The 18,148-nt window shown below is 38.8% G+C and overlaps 2 protein-coding genes across 2 annotated transcripts in view; both read right to left on the bottom strand.

Annotated features, from left to right (window-relative positions):
- Window positions 1-18,148, bottom strand: part of LOC144645901 (uncharacterized) — a 62,456-nt gene that overhangs the window by 11,346 nt on the left and 32,962 nt on the right. The window contains exons 3-4 of the mRNA XM_078505423.1: window positions 2,013-2,187; window positions 1,445-1,593 (exon numbers count right to left, since the gene is read on the bottom strand). Coding sequence (XP_078361549.1) covers window positions 1,445-1,593; window positions 2,013-2,173 — 310 coding nt within the window. The 5' untranslated portion in view covers window positions 2,174-2,187. The remainder of the gene's footprint in view (window positions 1-1,444; window positions 1,594-2,012; window positions 2,188-18,148) is intronic.
- The window catches only part of LOC144645903 (uncharacterized), a 112,204-nt gene continuing 99,666 nt past the window's right edge, over window positions 5,611-18,148 (bottom strand). Inside the window, exons 2-6 of the mRNA XM_078505424.1 lie at window positions 17,171-17,194; window positions 8,058-8,153; window positions 7,099-7,352; window positions 6,072-6,270; window positions 5,611-5,630 (exon numbers count right to left, since the gene is read on the bottom strand). Of these exons, the coding sequence (XP_078361550.1) occupies window positions 5,611-5,630; window positions 6,072-6,270; window positions 7,099-7,352; window positions 8,058-8,136 (552 nt within the window). The 5' untranslated portion in view covers window positions 8,137-8,153; window positions 17,171-17,194. The remainder of the gene's footprint in view (window positions 5,631-6,071; window positions 6,271-7,098; window positions 7,353-8,057; window positions 8,154-17,170; window positions 17,195-18,148) is intronic.

Here is an 18,148-nt window from a genome sequence, read left to right on the forward strand (position 1 = left end):
TTAGATTAGATGAGATGAGATAAGACGAGATGAGATGAGATGAGACGAGATGAGGTGAGATGAGATGAGATGAGATGAGATGAGATGAGATGAGATGAGATGAGATAAGATGAGATGAGATGAGATGAGATGAGATAAGATGAGATGAGATGAGATGAGATGAGATAAGATGAGATGAGATGAGATGAGATAAGATGAGATGAGATGAGATGAGACGAGATGAGATGAGATGAGATGAGATGAGGTGAGATGAGATGAGATGAGATGAGATGAGATAAGATGAGATGAGATGAGATGAGATGAGATGAGATGAAATGAGATAAGATAAGATAAGATGACATAAGATGAGATAGATGAGATGAGATAAAATGAGATAAGATAAGATAAGATAAGTGGTGAGATGAGATGAGATGAGATGAGATGAGACGAGATGAGGTGAGATGAGATGAGATGAGATGAGATAAGATGAGATGAGATGAGAGAGATGAGATAAGATGAGATGAGATGAGATGAGATGAGAAAGGTGAGAAGATGAGATGAGATGAGAGTGAGATGAGATAAGATGAGATGAGATGAGATGAGATGAGATAAAATGAGATGAGATAAGATGAGATGAGATGAGATGAGATAAGGTGAGATGAGATAAGATGAGATGAGATGAGATAAAATAAGATAAGATGAGATGAGATAAGATGGGATGAGATGAGATGAGATGAGAAAGATGAGATGAGAAAGAGGGAGATGAGATGAGATGAGATAAGATGAGATGAGATGAGATGAGATGAGATGAGATGAGATAAAATGAGATAAAATGAGATAAGATGAGATAAAATGAAATAAGATGAGATGAGATGAGATGAGATAAAATGAGATGAGCTGAGATAAAATGAGATAAAATGAGATGAGATGAGATAAAATGACATAAAATGAGATGAGATGAGATAAAATGAAATGAGATGAGATGAGATGAGATGAGATAAAATGAAATGAGATGAGATGAGATAAGATGAGAACTTTATTATATTAACGGGCGTGTCGAGAAATCGCTGGGAACACCTAACTACTATTATCTACACGGAGGGCACCGTTATGTCCAAGCCATTGACCAACAATGCAGTTTGCGCCTTGTTTGCTTTCAATGGTTCGCTTTGCTGTGCTTTTCTTTGATTAGTTTTGCTTTGCTTTACTCACAAAGCTACAAAACTTTGCGCAAAAAAATTACTTACTAAACAGCCACTTCAGACACACATACTTTCAATCTTAGCTTCCAAAAAAGCAAGTTAACCTCTGTCTATCTGTATATTTTACTACCTGACTGTGTATTTGTGTCTGTCTGTCTGTCTGCCTGCCTGCCTGCCTGCCTGCCTGCCTGTCTATCTGTCTGTCTGTCTGTCTGTCTGTCTGTCTGTCTGTCTTCATCTCTCCTTTTTGTTCATTCACTTACTTTTTAATACAAAGCTGGCATATGCCTCTCCACACTCTGCTCTTTCAACTAACTCGGTGTCTTCAGTGGGGTCCAATTGCCCCGCCTCAGGGACCAGGCACTTATTGGTAAATACGTCTTGTAGAGAGTTTACGTTCGTGAACTGAAAACTTAAGTAAAAAAATTAAGGCATAAACAAAGTGTAAAAATTCATATAGTCCAGACATCAAGCTAGTTTAGAACATCTTATTCAACAGTCCCTGATTCATATTCCTTCAAACCCATTTTCCAAGCTTTAATGTTCACAATCAATATTTAGCAATTATTGGATAAGGCAGATTATGATATGAAGAATGTTGCAGATCTATCACACGAATAACAAGTTACGACAGCTCGGAGTATTACAATTCACGGCAATGTGTTATTACAATTCACGACAACTGTTATACAATTTACGACGTTGTTACAACTCACGACAGTACAGCGGTGGCCTAATGGTTAGTGCGCTGGTTTCCAGATCAAGCGGTCCGGGATTGGGCCCAGGTCGGGTCACTGCGTTTTGTTTTACCCTTTACATCATACTACTTACGGAGGGCACCGTCCAAACGACCAATCAACTATGCAGCTATGGCCCACAGGTCTGATAGCCCCGTCGCTTCCCCACTCCAGGAGAGCAGTTTTGCTATTGCAGTTAGTTTTGAGTACCAGCCTTCCGTTGACGTAATGAGCGCATTTCCCACTTTTGTGCATAAAGAAACCGTAACCTTTTAAGGAAAAAAACTGTGTTAGATCTGCTCCTTCAAACTTCTTAGAGGAAATATATATTTTCTAACACTTCTAGCCGCAAGCTACGTCTGAAACCTACATAACGGGGGTTTGCTAACTCGCCAGTGGAATACCGTGAAATTCCGGTGATAAGCCCTGGGCTTATCCAACTTCGTAAGGGGTGTTGGGTGGGTTAATAAGTGGAGGGGCCTATATTCGGGGAAGGCTTATAAGCGGAATAATAAAAAAAAACGTTTCGAAACGAGCAACGGGAGTGTTGATCAAAATACGTTTTTAAGTTAAAAACGCATAATAAAGCAACATTTAACCCTGTTCAGTGCTGTCATCCGGCAGAGGGGGGGCTTATATCCGGGGGGGCTTATAATCGGATGTATTTTTTTGTTTCGAGGAAGATGGGCCTATAACCGGGGGGGCTTATAGGCGGGGGGGGGGGGCTTATAACCGGAATTTTACGGTATTCAGGAGTTCTAGCTCAATAATTCATCCAGTTTAAAACAAAGGATCTCATAACCGTTCGTGACGGTGTTTGGATCTCATCTTAAGGACGGTGCCTACTAATAACAATGTATTTTTGCCCGGCAGATGACTATGCAATAAATGAAGATGTTACAAAGAGCTACTAAAATTCAAAAAGAAAATTGGGGGTAGCCACGCAAATTTTCGAGATACATGTAATTAGGTTTGAAATCTGGAAAAAAGTGCTGACGTGGCATTTTAAAATAAAGTAAAACTAAATACAATTTCCTTGCAAATTCCATTTGAAATTGGTTTTTCGTGAACAAAAGAAACATTAAATATAACAATCTTTAAAATAACTAACAAATAATGTCTTCGGAACTGCGTGATCCACGTTTCTGTTAACAAAATAATTGCGTTTGAGCCATTTTTGAATCTAGCAGCTCTCACTTGCACGGCCAGAAAATCGGCCTAAAGATTTTTTTCACTTCATGAAAAATTGAACGTGTGCTCTATAGACTTACCACTTACACTTTATAAAATAAAAAGTAGGGGAAATCTTTCTTGCCTTTTAGTCGCGCGCTTGGTCGCATAGTTGAATTCGTCATTTTGAGCGAGCAAATTAATCAAAAGCGCGCGCGCCCAGTGTGATCGATGCATTGCGTGATGCGCAGAACAAGTGCGCAGTAGCAATAGGAGGCACCGTCCTTAAATTGCATAGATCTTAGTTCTCTGTTTTCCCTTCAGTTTTTAGTTTCGGTTTCAAAGATATTTAAGCACTAAATATCGTGTTTTGCCACATTACATTTCAAAACAACTTAAAGTTCGTCAGAAATTCCTAGCCGGCTGTGCGTCGTATTAATTTTTCATATCTCTTCTCGGTTTCTGGAAATGTGATGAAATACTCTTTCTCGTAGTTGATGTTTTAAGGTCATTACCCTGAAATAAAACTGAACATAGATTTTTAACCAAACTTCATAGATTTTTAACCCTACTGGTTTATTACTTTAAGGGAACTTAAATTTTGAAATAAAAAAGGGGGTCACCATATTCGTTTAGGAGCAGGAAGACCTTGTATATTCCATATAATTCATTTATAATTCCTCTGCGAGTGAGTACTGGCAAAGTACACGTTTTTAGCGATATTTTTTTTCAAACATAGGAATTATCTTACGGAAGGAACGCACACCCACAGAAAGACCATGCGAGGATACTGTGGACAGCGAAGTGGCGCGCCGTGGAGGGAGGGACGGGACATGACCTCGAACACGCACGCCGACCCCGGTCGTCCGCAGTGCCCGAGCCTCGCGAGCTCGGGGACACGGGGAGGAGGAGCGCCAGCCGAAAGAAGGGGGAGAGGCGAGAGTGACCGAGGGGGGGAGCCGGGGGCGGGCCGCCGGGAAGGCAGGGCGACGGCCCCCGGGCGCGGGGGACGGGGGGGGGGGCCGGGGGCGCGGGCGGGGAGGGGGGGGGGGGGGGGGGGGGGGGGGAGGGGAGCGTGCGGGGGGGGGGGGAGTGGAGGCGCGGGGCAGTGGGGGGCGAGGGGGGCACTCAGACCGGGGGACCTCTCGACGGGGGGGGGGGGGCTTAACTTATAGGATGTATTGTACGTCCGAAACTCTTTCTTTTGGTATACGTCACGTGGGATGGTGACGTCACATCACGTGACAATTACATCATGATGTCAAAACAGCCGCCATCTTGGATCCGCCAACTTGGATTCCAAAATATTTCCAAAATGCCAGAAAACCACCCAAAATCATTGCAAAGTACTCAAAATGAATAAAAATGTGCTTTAAACCAGTAAAAATGTAAAAATAATTCCATTTAAGTTGATTTTTATTAACAGAAACACGCAAAATTACAAAATTGGGAAAACATGCCTGTCAAAATGCCGTTGCCATGGTGATGTCAAGTTCCTGACACATCATCCAACCCTACCAAATTATTGCCAGATAAATTTTAGGAAAACTCAGAAAGTTTGGCAGCGTTTGGTTAAATCTTAAAAAAAAATATAAAAGTTCAAAGTCAGCGCGGGCCTCAAAAGCCCCCCCCGGTCTGAATAGGGTTAAGCTTTGGCTACCTGTAGTGGAATCATTTGCAAAAACATGTAAATGAGAGTGGAAATATATTTTCAGTTCTCTCAGGCGCGGTGGCCTGATGGTTAGTAAGCTGGACTCACGATCGTGCGGTCCGGGTTCACAGTAGATTTGGGCACTGGCCACTGTGTTCTAAGGCAAGACACCACTCTCACAGTGCCTCTCTACGCATAGGGCTTTCCACAAGTTGCTCGGCAACTTTTTGGCAACTTTTCATGTTTCGAGCAACTTTTTCCACTTCGAGCAACTTTTTTCCTCTCGAGCAACTTGTTGAATTTTGAGCAATTTTCAGACACTTCGCATGCGAGACTGAAATCTGACCCGTGCATTACTGTCTCTGATTACTGAAAATTATTTTTAAAAAAGCATCTTAGCAGTTTTGATTTTGGGATTTGATTTATAAGAAGTTCTTGAAATGCAACTATCCCTTTTGTGGACGGAAACATTTTAACCATCGCGTGTTGTATTTTAAAAAAAAGTGATTAAACCTCATTTATTGCCTACATTTTGTGACATTTTAACGTTGAAAAGAATTTAAAGATTTGTCAAGAGTTATCAATCTGTCAAACCCGTATCCTGCGTAGCAGACATCTGTGTACGTTTTTAAATGTGCGCGATCGCGAGAATACGCGCGCTGGAAACTACGGCGCCTGCTACGCAGGCTATCAAGCCTGTGTCATTTATGAACACCAGAGAAATAGCACTTTTTTCGCATATTACCTAAAATACAATTTACCAAATTTTGGTCATTTCAAATATAGTTCTATCAAAAACCATTCAATATCTGTTCTTATGAACAAACATGAGTATTTCGCTCGTTGGCACTTACCGATAGGTACAACTAGTTTAATTTCGTAAAATATATTCTAAGCAGGACAAGTGGCAATACACATCAAGTACGTCACCGTTGCGTAGAGGCTTTGGGAGGGAGGTAAAAAGTGTTTAAGGAAGTAGGAGTAAGGCTCTCTCGTCCCAACCCTCAACGTATGCGACTCCAAGGTCAAACGGTCGGCATTGTAAAGTGAAACCATCCTACCCGTAACACTCACAAAAATTGTTACCTCAATTTCCGTACGTTAGTTTGGGCTGCCCGTCCTACCAAACAAGCTAATCTAAGTTAAAACGAAAACTTTTCTTTTCACCTTCGCCCAGTTAAAAATAGGAGCGATTTTCACGGTCTAGGATGTTATAAAGCCAGCGTCGTCAAAGTAAATTCGGAACTGGGTTATTCTTCCTTGGCGATGTCAGCTATAGACCGGGGGGCCCGGGGCTATAGATTTTAAAAGATGTTATTGTATCATACTTACCAACTAAACGAAAAAGGCTTGCGCTTGCCTGGCACGCCGCATTTGAAGTGCTCAGAGCTCTTAACTTGCCATTGAAGTTTGTGTGTTCAGTTACACAGTAAACACTCTGACCACTGTTCGCGAGAATCTGCCCGTTAGACTGTACGGAGGCATGCATATGTTGGATTTGTGTGGACCCCGACCATTGACCACAGGGAGCCTGTTGGAATAATTACAGTTAAACGATATGAACAACACATAATGGAGCATTATTGTTAAGTGAGCCTCGAGCCTAAAAAAAGCGTTCCACCCTCTTCCACGAATAAGCGCTCCACGCGAATGATTGCCCCCTCCTAAACATTGAAATTTGAAACAAGTCACCCCTCGAATGATCGCCCAGCGTAAGCTGAACGATGACGACTCGAAAAGCCAACAGAGCTGGATTCAAACGTCGGCTATACATAAGCTTAGCTGCTCATCAGTGTCCTTTCTCGGTGTTATTGAGGTTAAAAAAAGTTCGTCTTACGGACAAGTTTCTGCAGGGTCATATTTTACTGTTTCTGCTTCGAGAACAACCTAGCTTGTATATAGCAAAATAAAAGGGAGCAGGTACCTTCTACAAGGACTCAATTTGGGGAACGTGACAAGAGGCTGCCCCCTGCTACCTCTGTCGAGAGCTCGCAATTGTTTTTACCGGAATACTTCCAAAACCAAAAGGTCAACTCGATACAGAAAATTTTTGTTTGGTTTGTCTTATTTAACCTATAATTTCATTTAGTGTATTCAGATTGTCTCTACGACCCCCTCATACCGTAAATTAGAGAAGACTGTATGTAGTATCTGGCCTGCGAACAGGCTCCCGAGTGGGGTTGCGAGCGGCGAAAGTGAGCGAAGCGAGCGGAAGAGCGGGGCCTGAGACACCCTACTCGGGAGCCTGTTCGCAGGCTGGTAGTATCAGGCGGACTCAGCTGTGTCTGTAAGAGAAAATGGGTTTTATCAAGAGGGTGCATGATGGCCTGCTCGCTAATGGACAAATTCTATTGTATACCTTGAAGATATCTGTTTTCTTAAGCCAATATACACAGTCGTCGGACACTCGGATTAACCCGTCTGTGTCTAAGCGCACCGTTGCGCAGTTAGAGGTGTCCAATTGCACTGAATGGTCAATGCACTCATCCAAGGTATACCTCTCCCATTGCCCACCCTCATCGACTCGACATGTTCCATAAGGATAACGTCTCGCTAAACCAATGCTGAAACACATCCCACTTTCCTTGTGCTCCACTGTTCCCGTGACAACACCTAAACAGATTTAAATTAACAAACGCACATCAGTTACAACAAAGAGGGAGACTCAAATGTTTAATGGTGGTCGTGAATCATCATTCTACCTCCACAGTTGAATGAAGCGAGGGTAAACTTCCATTTGTAAAATAGAGTTTTAAAAAAGAAAAATCAACAAGTTAGATGCTTATCACCCCATATTTGTCAGTATTAAACTGGCGAAGAAATCCAAAATATGGGGTTTGACATGACCAAATAAATAAATACGAAATGGCAGGAGACCTTTCTCAAAATGTCCAAAACTTTGAGTTTAGAACATTTTCTGACATCATTTCTATGGTCTATTTAACAATTATTCCACGAGCATACGTTGGATATGAGATGGTATCCAACAAGCGCGAGTGGAATAATTGTTTTATTAAAAACGCCCAAAGAATTGCAATATTTGAGCTCCACAGTTGGTATATGAGCTTATATACCATTGCCTGTTAACCAATCAAATTTCAGGAATTGCAATATATCATTGCTAGTTTTAAATAAAAGAGTGTAGACCATGGGAAAATGTGGTCAATTTGTTAAATATACAGGCACTACTTTACTGTACTGCCTCTCTTGGTTATTTGTTTCATTTGTATCCGAAATCCTAACTCTAACAAGAAACGACGCCTGATCGATATCATGACTTTTCAAAGGGAAGAAATTTTTTATAATACCACAACGTACCATCCTCAAAATCAGTAAATTCACCGACACTGCTCTCTGCAGCCATCAAGAAGACCAGCCACACCACCAAGGTGTTCATTCTGTTAAGTTGAACTGCTGCAGATAAAAAGAGTGAAAGATAGAGACGCTACATTATGATAACTGTCACAACTAATATACCAAATTAAAAAATGGTAGTCACTTGGTTCAGTTTAGGGTGCTCAAAACCCTGAGCGAGAGTCCCCTCTCCTCCTATCCCCAACCCCGCATCCCTTCTACAAAAACAACAACGCTTAATAACTCACCTTAGATGTTTACAGAATTGTACTTTACATTACTTTTTACATGCAACATTGCGTTTACGTTGAAGATAATTTCGTTCGAAAACAGCGATTCGTATTCAGTACATGTATCCCAGATGTACATTAGTTATGCCATGTTTTCGAGTGGCGTACCGTGAAATATCCCACGAGTGGAAAGTGGTGTGTGATGAAGTAAAATGGTAAGTGATGTTTCTCGAATTTATTGTCTGCAAGACTGGCAAGAATTGTTGTTAAGGTCGTGTAGGATCCTTTCAATCATTATTTATATATTTATTTAAAGAGTATGCACAAACTGCGACGACTGAAGCCGACAACAAACTAAATTTCTTTGTACAAGTAATAACACGTTATTGTTCTCAGCTTTGTGCCCCGTGCGCTGAAACCAGGATTCACAGCTTTAAATATAGCACACGTTGTTGTAAACATTGACTCAGAAGGTCATCGGAAGCCTCAAAACCTGCAATTTTGTGTCCAAGTTTTTTCCGCCGATATATAGTTTCAGGAGTTGATCGATGATTCGCGAGGAACATGTACTCTATTGTGTTCTGGCAAGAGCGAATTTTGAAACTTTGTTTTTCAAAAAGAAGATAGCACATTTCGAAGTTTAGATTTCACATTTTTGCTTTCTTAGAAGCCAATAAGTTCTAGCAGTTTTTGAATTCGAGAATTTCGTTCTTGCCAGAACAAAAGAGGTTATGATTCATCACTAGGTTATAAAGCCATTTAATTCGGTGCGCTGTGCTAGCTGAAAACTTCGCATTATCTGCAGTTAACCTTTTAAACCTATTCAGCCTATTCAGACTGGGGGGAAGGGGGGGGGGGGGGGGCTTTTGAGGCCCGCGCTGACTTTGAACGCTTATAACCTTTTTTAGATTCAACCAAACAATGCCAAACTTGGCATCCTCTTTACGGTTTTTAAGCACAGTTTTATTGATTTTGAGTACTTTGCAGTAATTTTGGTTGGTTTTCTGGCGTTTTGGAAAAATTTAAAAATCCAAGATGGTGGATCCAGGATGGCGGCTGTTTTGACATCATGATGTAATTATCACGTAATGTGACGTCATCATCCCACATGACGTATACTAAAAGGAAGATGTTTGGACATACTATACATCCTATAAGTTTCACTGTGATTGCTTAAATATTCTGGAAGTTACATAGGGGGGCTTCCGAAGCCCCCACCGGTCAGAGATAGTCCAAAAAAGCCCGGTCTGAATAGGGTTAAGAGCTTGTAACATCACAGTTAACAGTCATCTCTCAGTAAAACGACAATCATGGTGTAAATTCCTTAATCCTTAGTCTAATATACTTGATACGTAATTGAGGAATCGATGTTCAAACTTCAGCGATTTAAAGCTTTACAAGATAACACTTCGTCAAAAAATTTGGTTGATGAATTTATTCATAAGCAAAGGTCCTGTGCGACCTTTGGTTAACGTTGTTGTTGCGTTGGCTTATGAATATGCAGATTAAGAAACATTTTACAAATGGGTTTAAAATCCTTTCCAAACACGTGTGGTTTTCAACTCGTTTTTCATTGGGTTTCTAAACTTATCCACCTACCAGAATGGGGCGTTCTGGTATGCTCATAACAATATGAATTATAATGAGTTTGAGAAAGAAACTTCAAAGAAACGTTGTTTCAGATTAATTTTTAAAGAAGACGAAGCAAAGAAATGTATTCAAAACCGTCAAAATGTTGATAATTTCAAAACTCAAGCATGTGCAAAAGCAAAAATTGTGATTTCTCATAGCGGAAGGCTTTTGCAGTCATTTTTTTACTTGACTACTTTTTCTTATTCTTCTAAAATTACCATCCAAAATTCAGAACAATACTATATACTACAACTTTGCTTACTGAAGTCTCAAGAAGCCGCAAAAAGTCCTTGATCAAGTCCATGATTTGTATTCAAAACACACTGATAATTGTGTCGGGACACGGTCTTCGCGGCCCCGAAAGAAAGAGGAATTTTTCACACCAGCCAGGTTTTGGCGGTCTGTACTTCTCCCAGACAGGGAATTTTACGTGTTAAGCATAACAAACCAGACATCAATATTGGAAGTTTGTAATCCGTTCCGTGACACAAAAGATTCGAGCTTTAAATCGATCAGTTATGGCAACTTTTCCCTTTCGAGGTCAAGCAGATGGTACGCAAAGCACAATGGGACTAGGTCACTCGATTGCGCAATTTTACAGATTTTTATTGACGACTTCAAAGGGCCTGGGCCGGAGTAAAAAGTCACAATAAAGCAACATTTAGCCCTGTTTAGTACTGTCATTACGTGATATTCCTTTTTTTGACCTCCATCCCTGGTTTTGCTTCTAATTCGTGCAGTTGTTCTAAATTGCACTTAATTGTATTTATTCAAATTAAAACAACTTTTGTTTCAATCTCGAATGATTGTTAACAAAAGTCTCAAGGCGATGTTATTCAACCAGTAAGTCGACAGCTCACAAAGGAACCAACAGGTTCCCACTTCTCGTTACAGGAAATTTTCGTGGCATCTCATTTTCCCGTTTTTCGCGATTTTTATAAGAATTGGATAAAAAATGGCCTATCACGTTTAATTATTTTCCATAAAACTATTTTAAAATCAAGCAAAATTCCCCAAATAAAAAAAAAACGAATTTTGCTGGCTGAAAACTGCCATCCTAATTTTTCTCACTTGTTAACATGGCATCAGTAGTAAAGTAATGGACGATTGTTGGAAAGGAAGTTTTCCACCTGCGGCGATTGGGGCGACCACAATCGATTGGATTGCCCTTGTTCTATCCTTCTAGCTTTTCTTTCCCTTCTTCGCCGTATGAGAACCAACCTTAAATAATGGCGGCTTAAAAAGCCAAAAATAACGTCAGCTTAGCTGCTCGAAAAATGTCCTTTGTCCGTGTTGTTGAGGTTAAGGAGTTCATCTTATCGAAAGACGTTTTGATAAGTTCAAAAGATGTTTATCTTCGGACTGTGCTTAGTGTAGTAATAGAGCTTATTAGATTTGAATAATTTATGTTGTGAAAACTGACTTTTCTCTGTGGAAATTTGAAAGAAATGTATTTTAACAGGAAAGATTATAATGTTCTAAAGCGAAATACAGATCATGTAATCTAACAATGACTATTTTTTCGCAATTAAGTGGCTTATAATTGTGTAGGGTGATAATGTTAACTTACAAATAATCACTTAATATTGATGGCGTCAAATTTCAAGGAAAATGTTTATTGTCTAGTTTATGTTTATTTGCGCTTAACTAGAACCATGCAGCAAAATTGGTGAAAAAATCTTTAAAACATTTAAAATAAAATTAACTTTTACAATCGTTTAAGCCACGCTTATCTATGAAATATTTGTTACAACTGATGTGAAATGAAGTAAGAGACTCTTAAAAATGAAAATTCCATTTTTTTAACCTCCCTTGCTGGTTTAACTTCTAATTCGTGCAGTTGTTGCTAATTTGCACTGATTTGTATGAATTCAAATTAAAAAAACTTACCCTTTGTTTCAATTGTGTGAAAGGCTGGGAACACAAAACACAAATGATGTATAAACAAGCGCGAATGGTTATTAACAAAGGTCACGAGCTGAGAATTTAACAGGTAAGTCGACAAAACACAATGGAACAACAAGGTTATTTATATGCTCTTTTGTGTCTTCATATGGGTCATTGGCTGCGGTCATATGACATCTACGACGTAACTAAAGTTAAACTATAGTTAGTCTCAAGTTATGTGACGTCATACCTAACAATAGTTAGTACTTTCGGTCGTCTTTGCGGTCACACCAATGCAGTTAACTACAGTTAGTTCTGATTAGTTTTTGAATAATTTCGAATTAGATTAGTTTATCAAACAGCCCTTGTTGTTGATCTGTGTCTAGTTGTTCTTCTATTTTTATATATTTTTGCACGGCATCTCGGCGTTGAAGAAAATAAATACTACTTATTAACCGAGAGTGAGGTCATTACAGGGGAATCTCAGACCGAGGCCGTGATGTATTGACCGAGCGACAACGAGGTCAATACATCAAGGTCGAGGTCTGAGATTCCCCTGTAATGGCCGAACGGACGAGGTTAATAAGTTATTTATTATATGGCCTTTAAGCACTAATCAAAAAAGAGTATAATCAAGGGAAAAAAAACACTGGAGGTAAAATTCGCTCTCTGTGGCTCTCTTCGTCGCACATACTAAAGAAGTATCGGTATGCTTATATTTTTTCCTTCAGTTATTGAAAAGATAGTTATTTTGTCGGCATTTTTTGTTGTTTTTGCCCCTGGCTAGTAACTTTTACTCACAACTCAAAAAACCGTCGAGCCGAGAAAAATTTTCATAATGCCCGGTCATTACAAGAAAATAATGCCCTCTCAGCAGCCAATCAGAGCGCGCGTACTATTGTAGACATATAATAAAATGAAGTAAGGATGCTAGACGCCGAAGAATTCAAGCTTTATTTTTGCTAACATTGGTGATATGCTATTTCTTGGCATGTTGTTTTTCTTTTTTCCTTCCCTTCACGCTTTGTTTTGCATATTTATATTCATCTCGCACGTGCGAAAAGAATTGTCACATTTTGATTGGTTGTTCGTTTGTAAACTTAAGATTAAGCCATGAACCCTGCTTGGGTATAGCTATAGTTAGTCTGTATTGTTTTGGATCAGCGAGGCGTAAATTTTCTAACTATAGTTAGGGTGAACAGATCTAGAGAAGCGGGCACATTACTGAAATAGCTAACTATAGTTATCCCCGTCTTAACTATAGTAAGTAGCCTAGATGTGACTGCAGCCATTATGTCTTCTTTGTCTTGATACCCAGGCAGTGCGCGCGCTATGTCTGCAATGCACGCTGGTATCTGTTTCAGTTTCGAATCATTTGTTCGTGGCCGTCATCGTAAGCAGATCTCTCTTGAACGCCAAATGACCACTTTTCGTTCAAAATATTAAAATAAAACAAGTTACCCCTTTGTTTTAAAGGTGTGAAAGGCTGCGAACTCAAAACACAAATGACGAATAAACAAGCGCGAGTGGTTATTTACGAAAGTCTCTAACTCATTGAAGTAATTCATCGGGTAAGTCGACAGATCTCAAAGGAACAAACAGGTTCCCACTTCTACTCATAACACGACACTGTCGATAGCAGGTACTTTATTGCAGGAAATCAGTTTCTCGACATCTAATTTTCCAATTTTCGCGTTTTTTTTTTATAGGAATTGGTTAAAAAATGCCTTTTACGCTGAATAGAATTGTGTTATTTTTTAACTAAACTAACTCAAAATCTACCAAAATCCCCCAATTAAAAGACCCCATTACGTTAAATTATTTTTCACTAAACTATTTTAAAATCAAGCAAAATTCCCCAAATAAAAGAAACCCGAATTTGGCTGGCTGAAAACTGCCATCCCAATTTTTTTTTTCACTTGTTAACATTGCATCAGTAGTAAACTAATGGATGACTGTTGGAAAGGAAGTTTTCCGCCTGCGGCGATTGGGGCGACCACAATCGCTTGGATTGCTCTTGTTCTATTCTTCTAGCTTTTCTTTCCCTTCTTCGCCATATGAGAACCAACCTTAAATGATGGTGGCTTAAAAGGCCAAAATAATGGGATATAACGGCAGCTTAGCTGCTCGAAAAATGTACTTTGTCCGTGTTGTTGAGGTTAAGGAGTTCATCTTATCGAAAGACGTTTTGATAAGTCCAAAAGATGTTTATCTTCGGACTGTGCTTAGTGTAGTAATAGAGCTTATTAGATTTGAATAATTTATGTTGTGAAAACTGACTTTTCTGTGTGGAAATTTGAAATGTATTTTAACAAGAAAGATTATAATGTTCTAAAGCGAAATACAGATAATAATAATAATAATAATAATAATAAAACCTTTATTTGAGTGTCAAAAACTAAAATAGCAGTAATAAAACCACTAAATGGGGACACTTTAAAGTAAAAGAAAAATAACAAAATCGAAATATCCTAACAAATGCTAAAATCGGTTAAAATTGGTTAAAATATTTACAATATATACAAGTTAAAATACAAGATAAAATATTTACAATAGGTACAGTTAAAATACAAGCTAAGAACTTACATTAAGAACTACATAGAATACAATTAGCGCAGCAATTATCATTCATTAAAATATCTAAATCTAGCTTACGAATGTTTTTCTTAAAAGATGACAGTGTTGGTAAACTCCTAATGTCCTTTGGTATTATGTTCCATATCTTAGGCCCAACGTATCTGATCGTATGTTTGCCATATGTGACTGTATTAAATCTAGGGATAACAAATTCTTTGTTGCGTAAGGCATACTTCGTCTCAGACCTCTGAAATAAGTCAGCAACATACTTAGGACAGATGTTATGCTTAACCTTGTACATAAGAGTAGCTAGGTCCTGTAACCTTCTATTTTGTAGAGTGCATAGGTTGGCCATAACTAGTAATTTGTCATAACTTGACGTTTTGTCGCAGAAAATGGCTCTGAGTGCCCTTTCTTGTATGCGCTCTAATTTTCTTCTATCACTCGCACGGCAGAAATGCCAGACAAGGTGAGAGTAAGTTACATAGGGTAGAATGGCAGCTTTAAACAATTGTAACTTGGTGCTAGTGGGTATCAAGTTCCTGAGTCTCATTAACACTCCTACACGTTGGCTGCTTTTCGTACAGATAGAATTAATATGTTCATCAAATCGGAGATCGTTGTCTATTGATACCCCAAGCAATTTCAGGCATTCAGTGGATTGAACTTCTACGTCGCCAATGATAATTTTCAAGGTGTCATTACATTTTCTACCAAGTGTTAAAGTTCGATACTTGTCATAGTTTCCTTTAAGGAAGTTGGAATTGTACCAGTTGGAAGCCACTTCCGCACTTACTGTCAGATTAGCTTGAACATCCGCCATATTACTGCTCATGTAATCTAACAATGGCTATTTTCTCGCAATTAAGTTGCTTATAATTGTGTAGGGTGATAATGTTATCTTACAAATAATCACTAATTGATGGCGTCAAATTTCAAGGAAAATGTTTATTGTCTAGTTTATGATTATGTCCGCTTAACTCGAACCATGCAGCAAAATTGGTGCAAAAGTCTTAAAACATTTTAAATAAATCTTCACAATCATTTCAACCACTCTTATCTATGAAATATTTGTTACAACTGATGTGAAATGAAGTAAGAGACTCTTAAAAACGAAAATTCAATTTTTTTAACCTCCCTCCCTGGTTTTACTTCTAATTATATTAATGCAGTTGTTGCTTATTTGCACTAATTTGTATGAATTCAAATTAAAACAATTGCAACTTACCCTTTGTTTCAAAAGTGTGAAAGGCTGGGAACACAAAACACAAATGATCAATAAACGACCGCGAATGGTTATTAACAAAGGTCACAAGCTGAGAATTTAACAGGTAAATCGATAGATCACAAAGGAACAAGGAGGTTATTTATTTGCTCCTTTGTTTCTTCATATGTGCCATTATGTCTTCTTTGTATTGATACCCAGGTGATGCGCGTCCGCAATGCACGCTGGTATCTGTTTCAGTTTCGAATCATTTGCTCGTGGCCATCATCGTACGCAGATCTCTCTTGAACGCCAAATGACCACTTTTCGTTCAAAATATTAAAATAAAACAAGTTACCCCTTTGTTTTAAAGGTGTGAAAGGCTGCAAACTCAAAACACAAATGATGAATAAACAAGCGCAAATGGTTATTTACGAAAGTCTCTAACTGAAGTAATTCAACAGGTAGGTCGACAGATCTCAAAGGAACAAACAGGTCCCCACTTCTACACGTCATTGTCGATAGCAGGTACCTTATTGCAGGAAATCAGTTTCTCGACATCTAATTTTCCAATTTTCGCGTTTTTTATAGGAATTGATTAAAAAATGCTTATTACGCCGAATAGAATTGTCTTATTTTTTAACTAAACTATCTCAAAATCAACCAAAATCCCCCAATTAAAAGACCCCGTCATGGGCCGGCTGAAATCCACGCGCCATCTTAGATTTTTCCATTTGTGACCATGGCATCAGTAGCTAGATGGACAATTGTTGGAATTGAAATTAACTAATAGATCATGTACTGAGTACAATAGCTGGGGGTTTGGAAAATCATTTGGAATCCACATAAACCATTTCCTAAGCTTAACGATGGTGACTTGAAAACCCATAAATAGAAGATCATGACTACGGCTATGCATTAGCCTAGCTGCTCGAAAAGTTTCTTTTGTCCGTGTTATTAAGGTGAAGGAATTCATCTTATCGACAGTATTGATTAGTCGAAAAGATGTTTATCCTAGGGCTATGCTTAGTGCAGTAATAGAGCTTATTAGATTTGAATAATTAATGTTGGAGAAAACTGACTTTTCTGTGTAGAAATTCGTAAGAATGTATTGCAACAGGAAAGATAATTGTGTTCTAAAGCGAAAAAAGTTTATAAAATCTATCAATGATTATTTTTCGAAATTTAGTTGCATATCCACGTGGAGCGTAAAAATGTGAGCCTACAAATAATTACTAAATGATGTTTTCCTTGTGCCGTCAAATTTCAAGGAAAATGTTCCTTTTTGTCTATTTCATGTATATTTCAACTAAAGTAGAACCATGCAGCGAAATTTGTTCAAAAAATCTTTAAAACATTTTAAATCGAATCCTTACAATTGTTTCAACCACGCCTATCTCGTATCAATGAAATATTTGTTACAAATGTGAAATTAACTAAGAGATTGTTAGGTTGAAATCGTTTATTCTATTCTAGTTTAACTTCTAATCCGTGCAGTTGTTATTTATTTGCACTAATTTGTATTAATTCAAATTTAAACAACTTACCCTTTGTTTCAAAGGTGTGAAAGCCTGGGAACACAAAACACAAATGACGAATAAACTCGCGTGAATGGTTATTTTCGAACGTCTCAAGCTGATAATTCTACGGGTGAGTCAACAGATCACAAAAGAACAAACAGGTTATTATATGCTCCTGTCTTCTTTGTCTTGATATCCAGGCAGTGCACACGCTATGTCCGCAATGCATGCTGGTATCTAATTCGGTTTCGAGTCATTTGCTCGTGGCCGTCATCGTAAGCAGATCTCTCGTGACGCCAAATGACCACTTTTCGTTTAAAATAACAAAATAAAACAAGTTACCCTTTGTTTCAAAGGTGTGGAAGGCTGTGAGCTCGAAACAGAAATGATGAATAAATAGGCGAGAATGGTTATTTACTCAAGTATCAAGCTGATGTAGTTCAACAGGTAAGTCGACAAAATCACAAAGGAACTTTAATATCCGCGACCACCCTCCACCCCCACCCTGGTATATTGGTTCTGAATAGCGAACAAATCCTGACAATAGACATTTCCCGCACTACGCTTGTAAGCCCGCGGGCAATAGTTTCAAGGCGAGGCACGGGTGGACATTTTTCATATATTTACTGTATTTTGTCCACCGGAACTTCGACTTGAAACCATTGTTCGCAGGCATCCAAGCGTAAATGCGGGAAACTATGTGGAGAAACTTTTTATGGAAAATAGCAGGGGATACCCCAGACCCTGGGACAACTGAAGAGCCTAATGTGATAGTGTTTGTTACCAAAATTTCAAAAATCACTTAAATTCACAAATAATGCCAGTTGCTAAAATTTATTAATGTGTTAGCTTAGGGCACAGGCGGCCCAAATTCACTGCGTGAATTAATTATAAGTGTAAGCGAATTAAATTAATTATAAGTGTAAGCGAACGTGACTCCTGGCTTCGTGCGGTGTTGTGTTACAAAGATGCGATTTATGAGGGTTTGTATGGGAACTTAGCGAT

This window comes from Oculina patagonica, chromosome 3 (genome assembly GCF_052425735.1).
Source record: "Oculina patagonica isolate OP01 chromosome 3, crgOcupat, whole genome shotgun sequence".
Classification (NCBI taxonomy): domain Eukaryota; kingdom Metazoa; phylum Cnidaria; class Anthozoa; order Scleractinia; family Oculinidae; genus Oculina; species Oculina patagonica.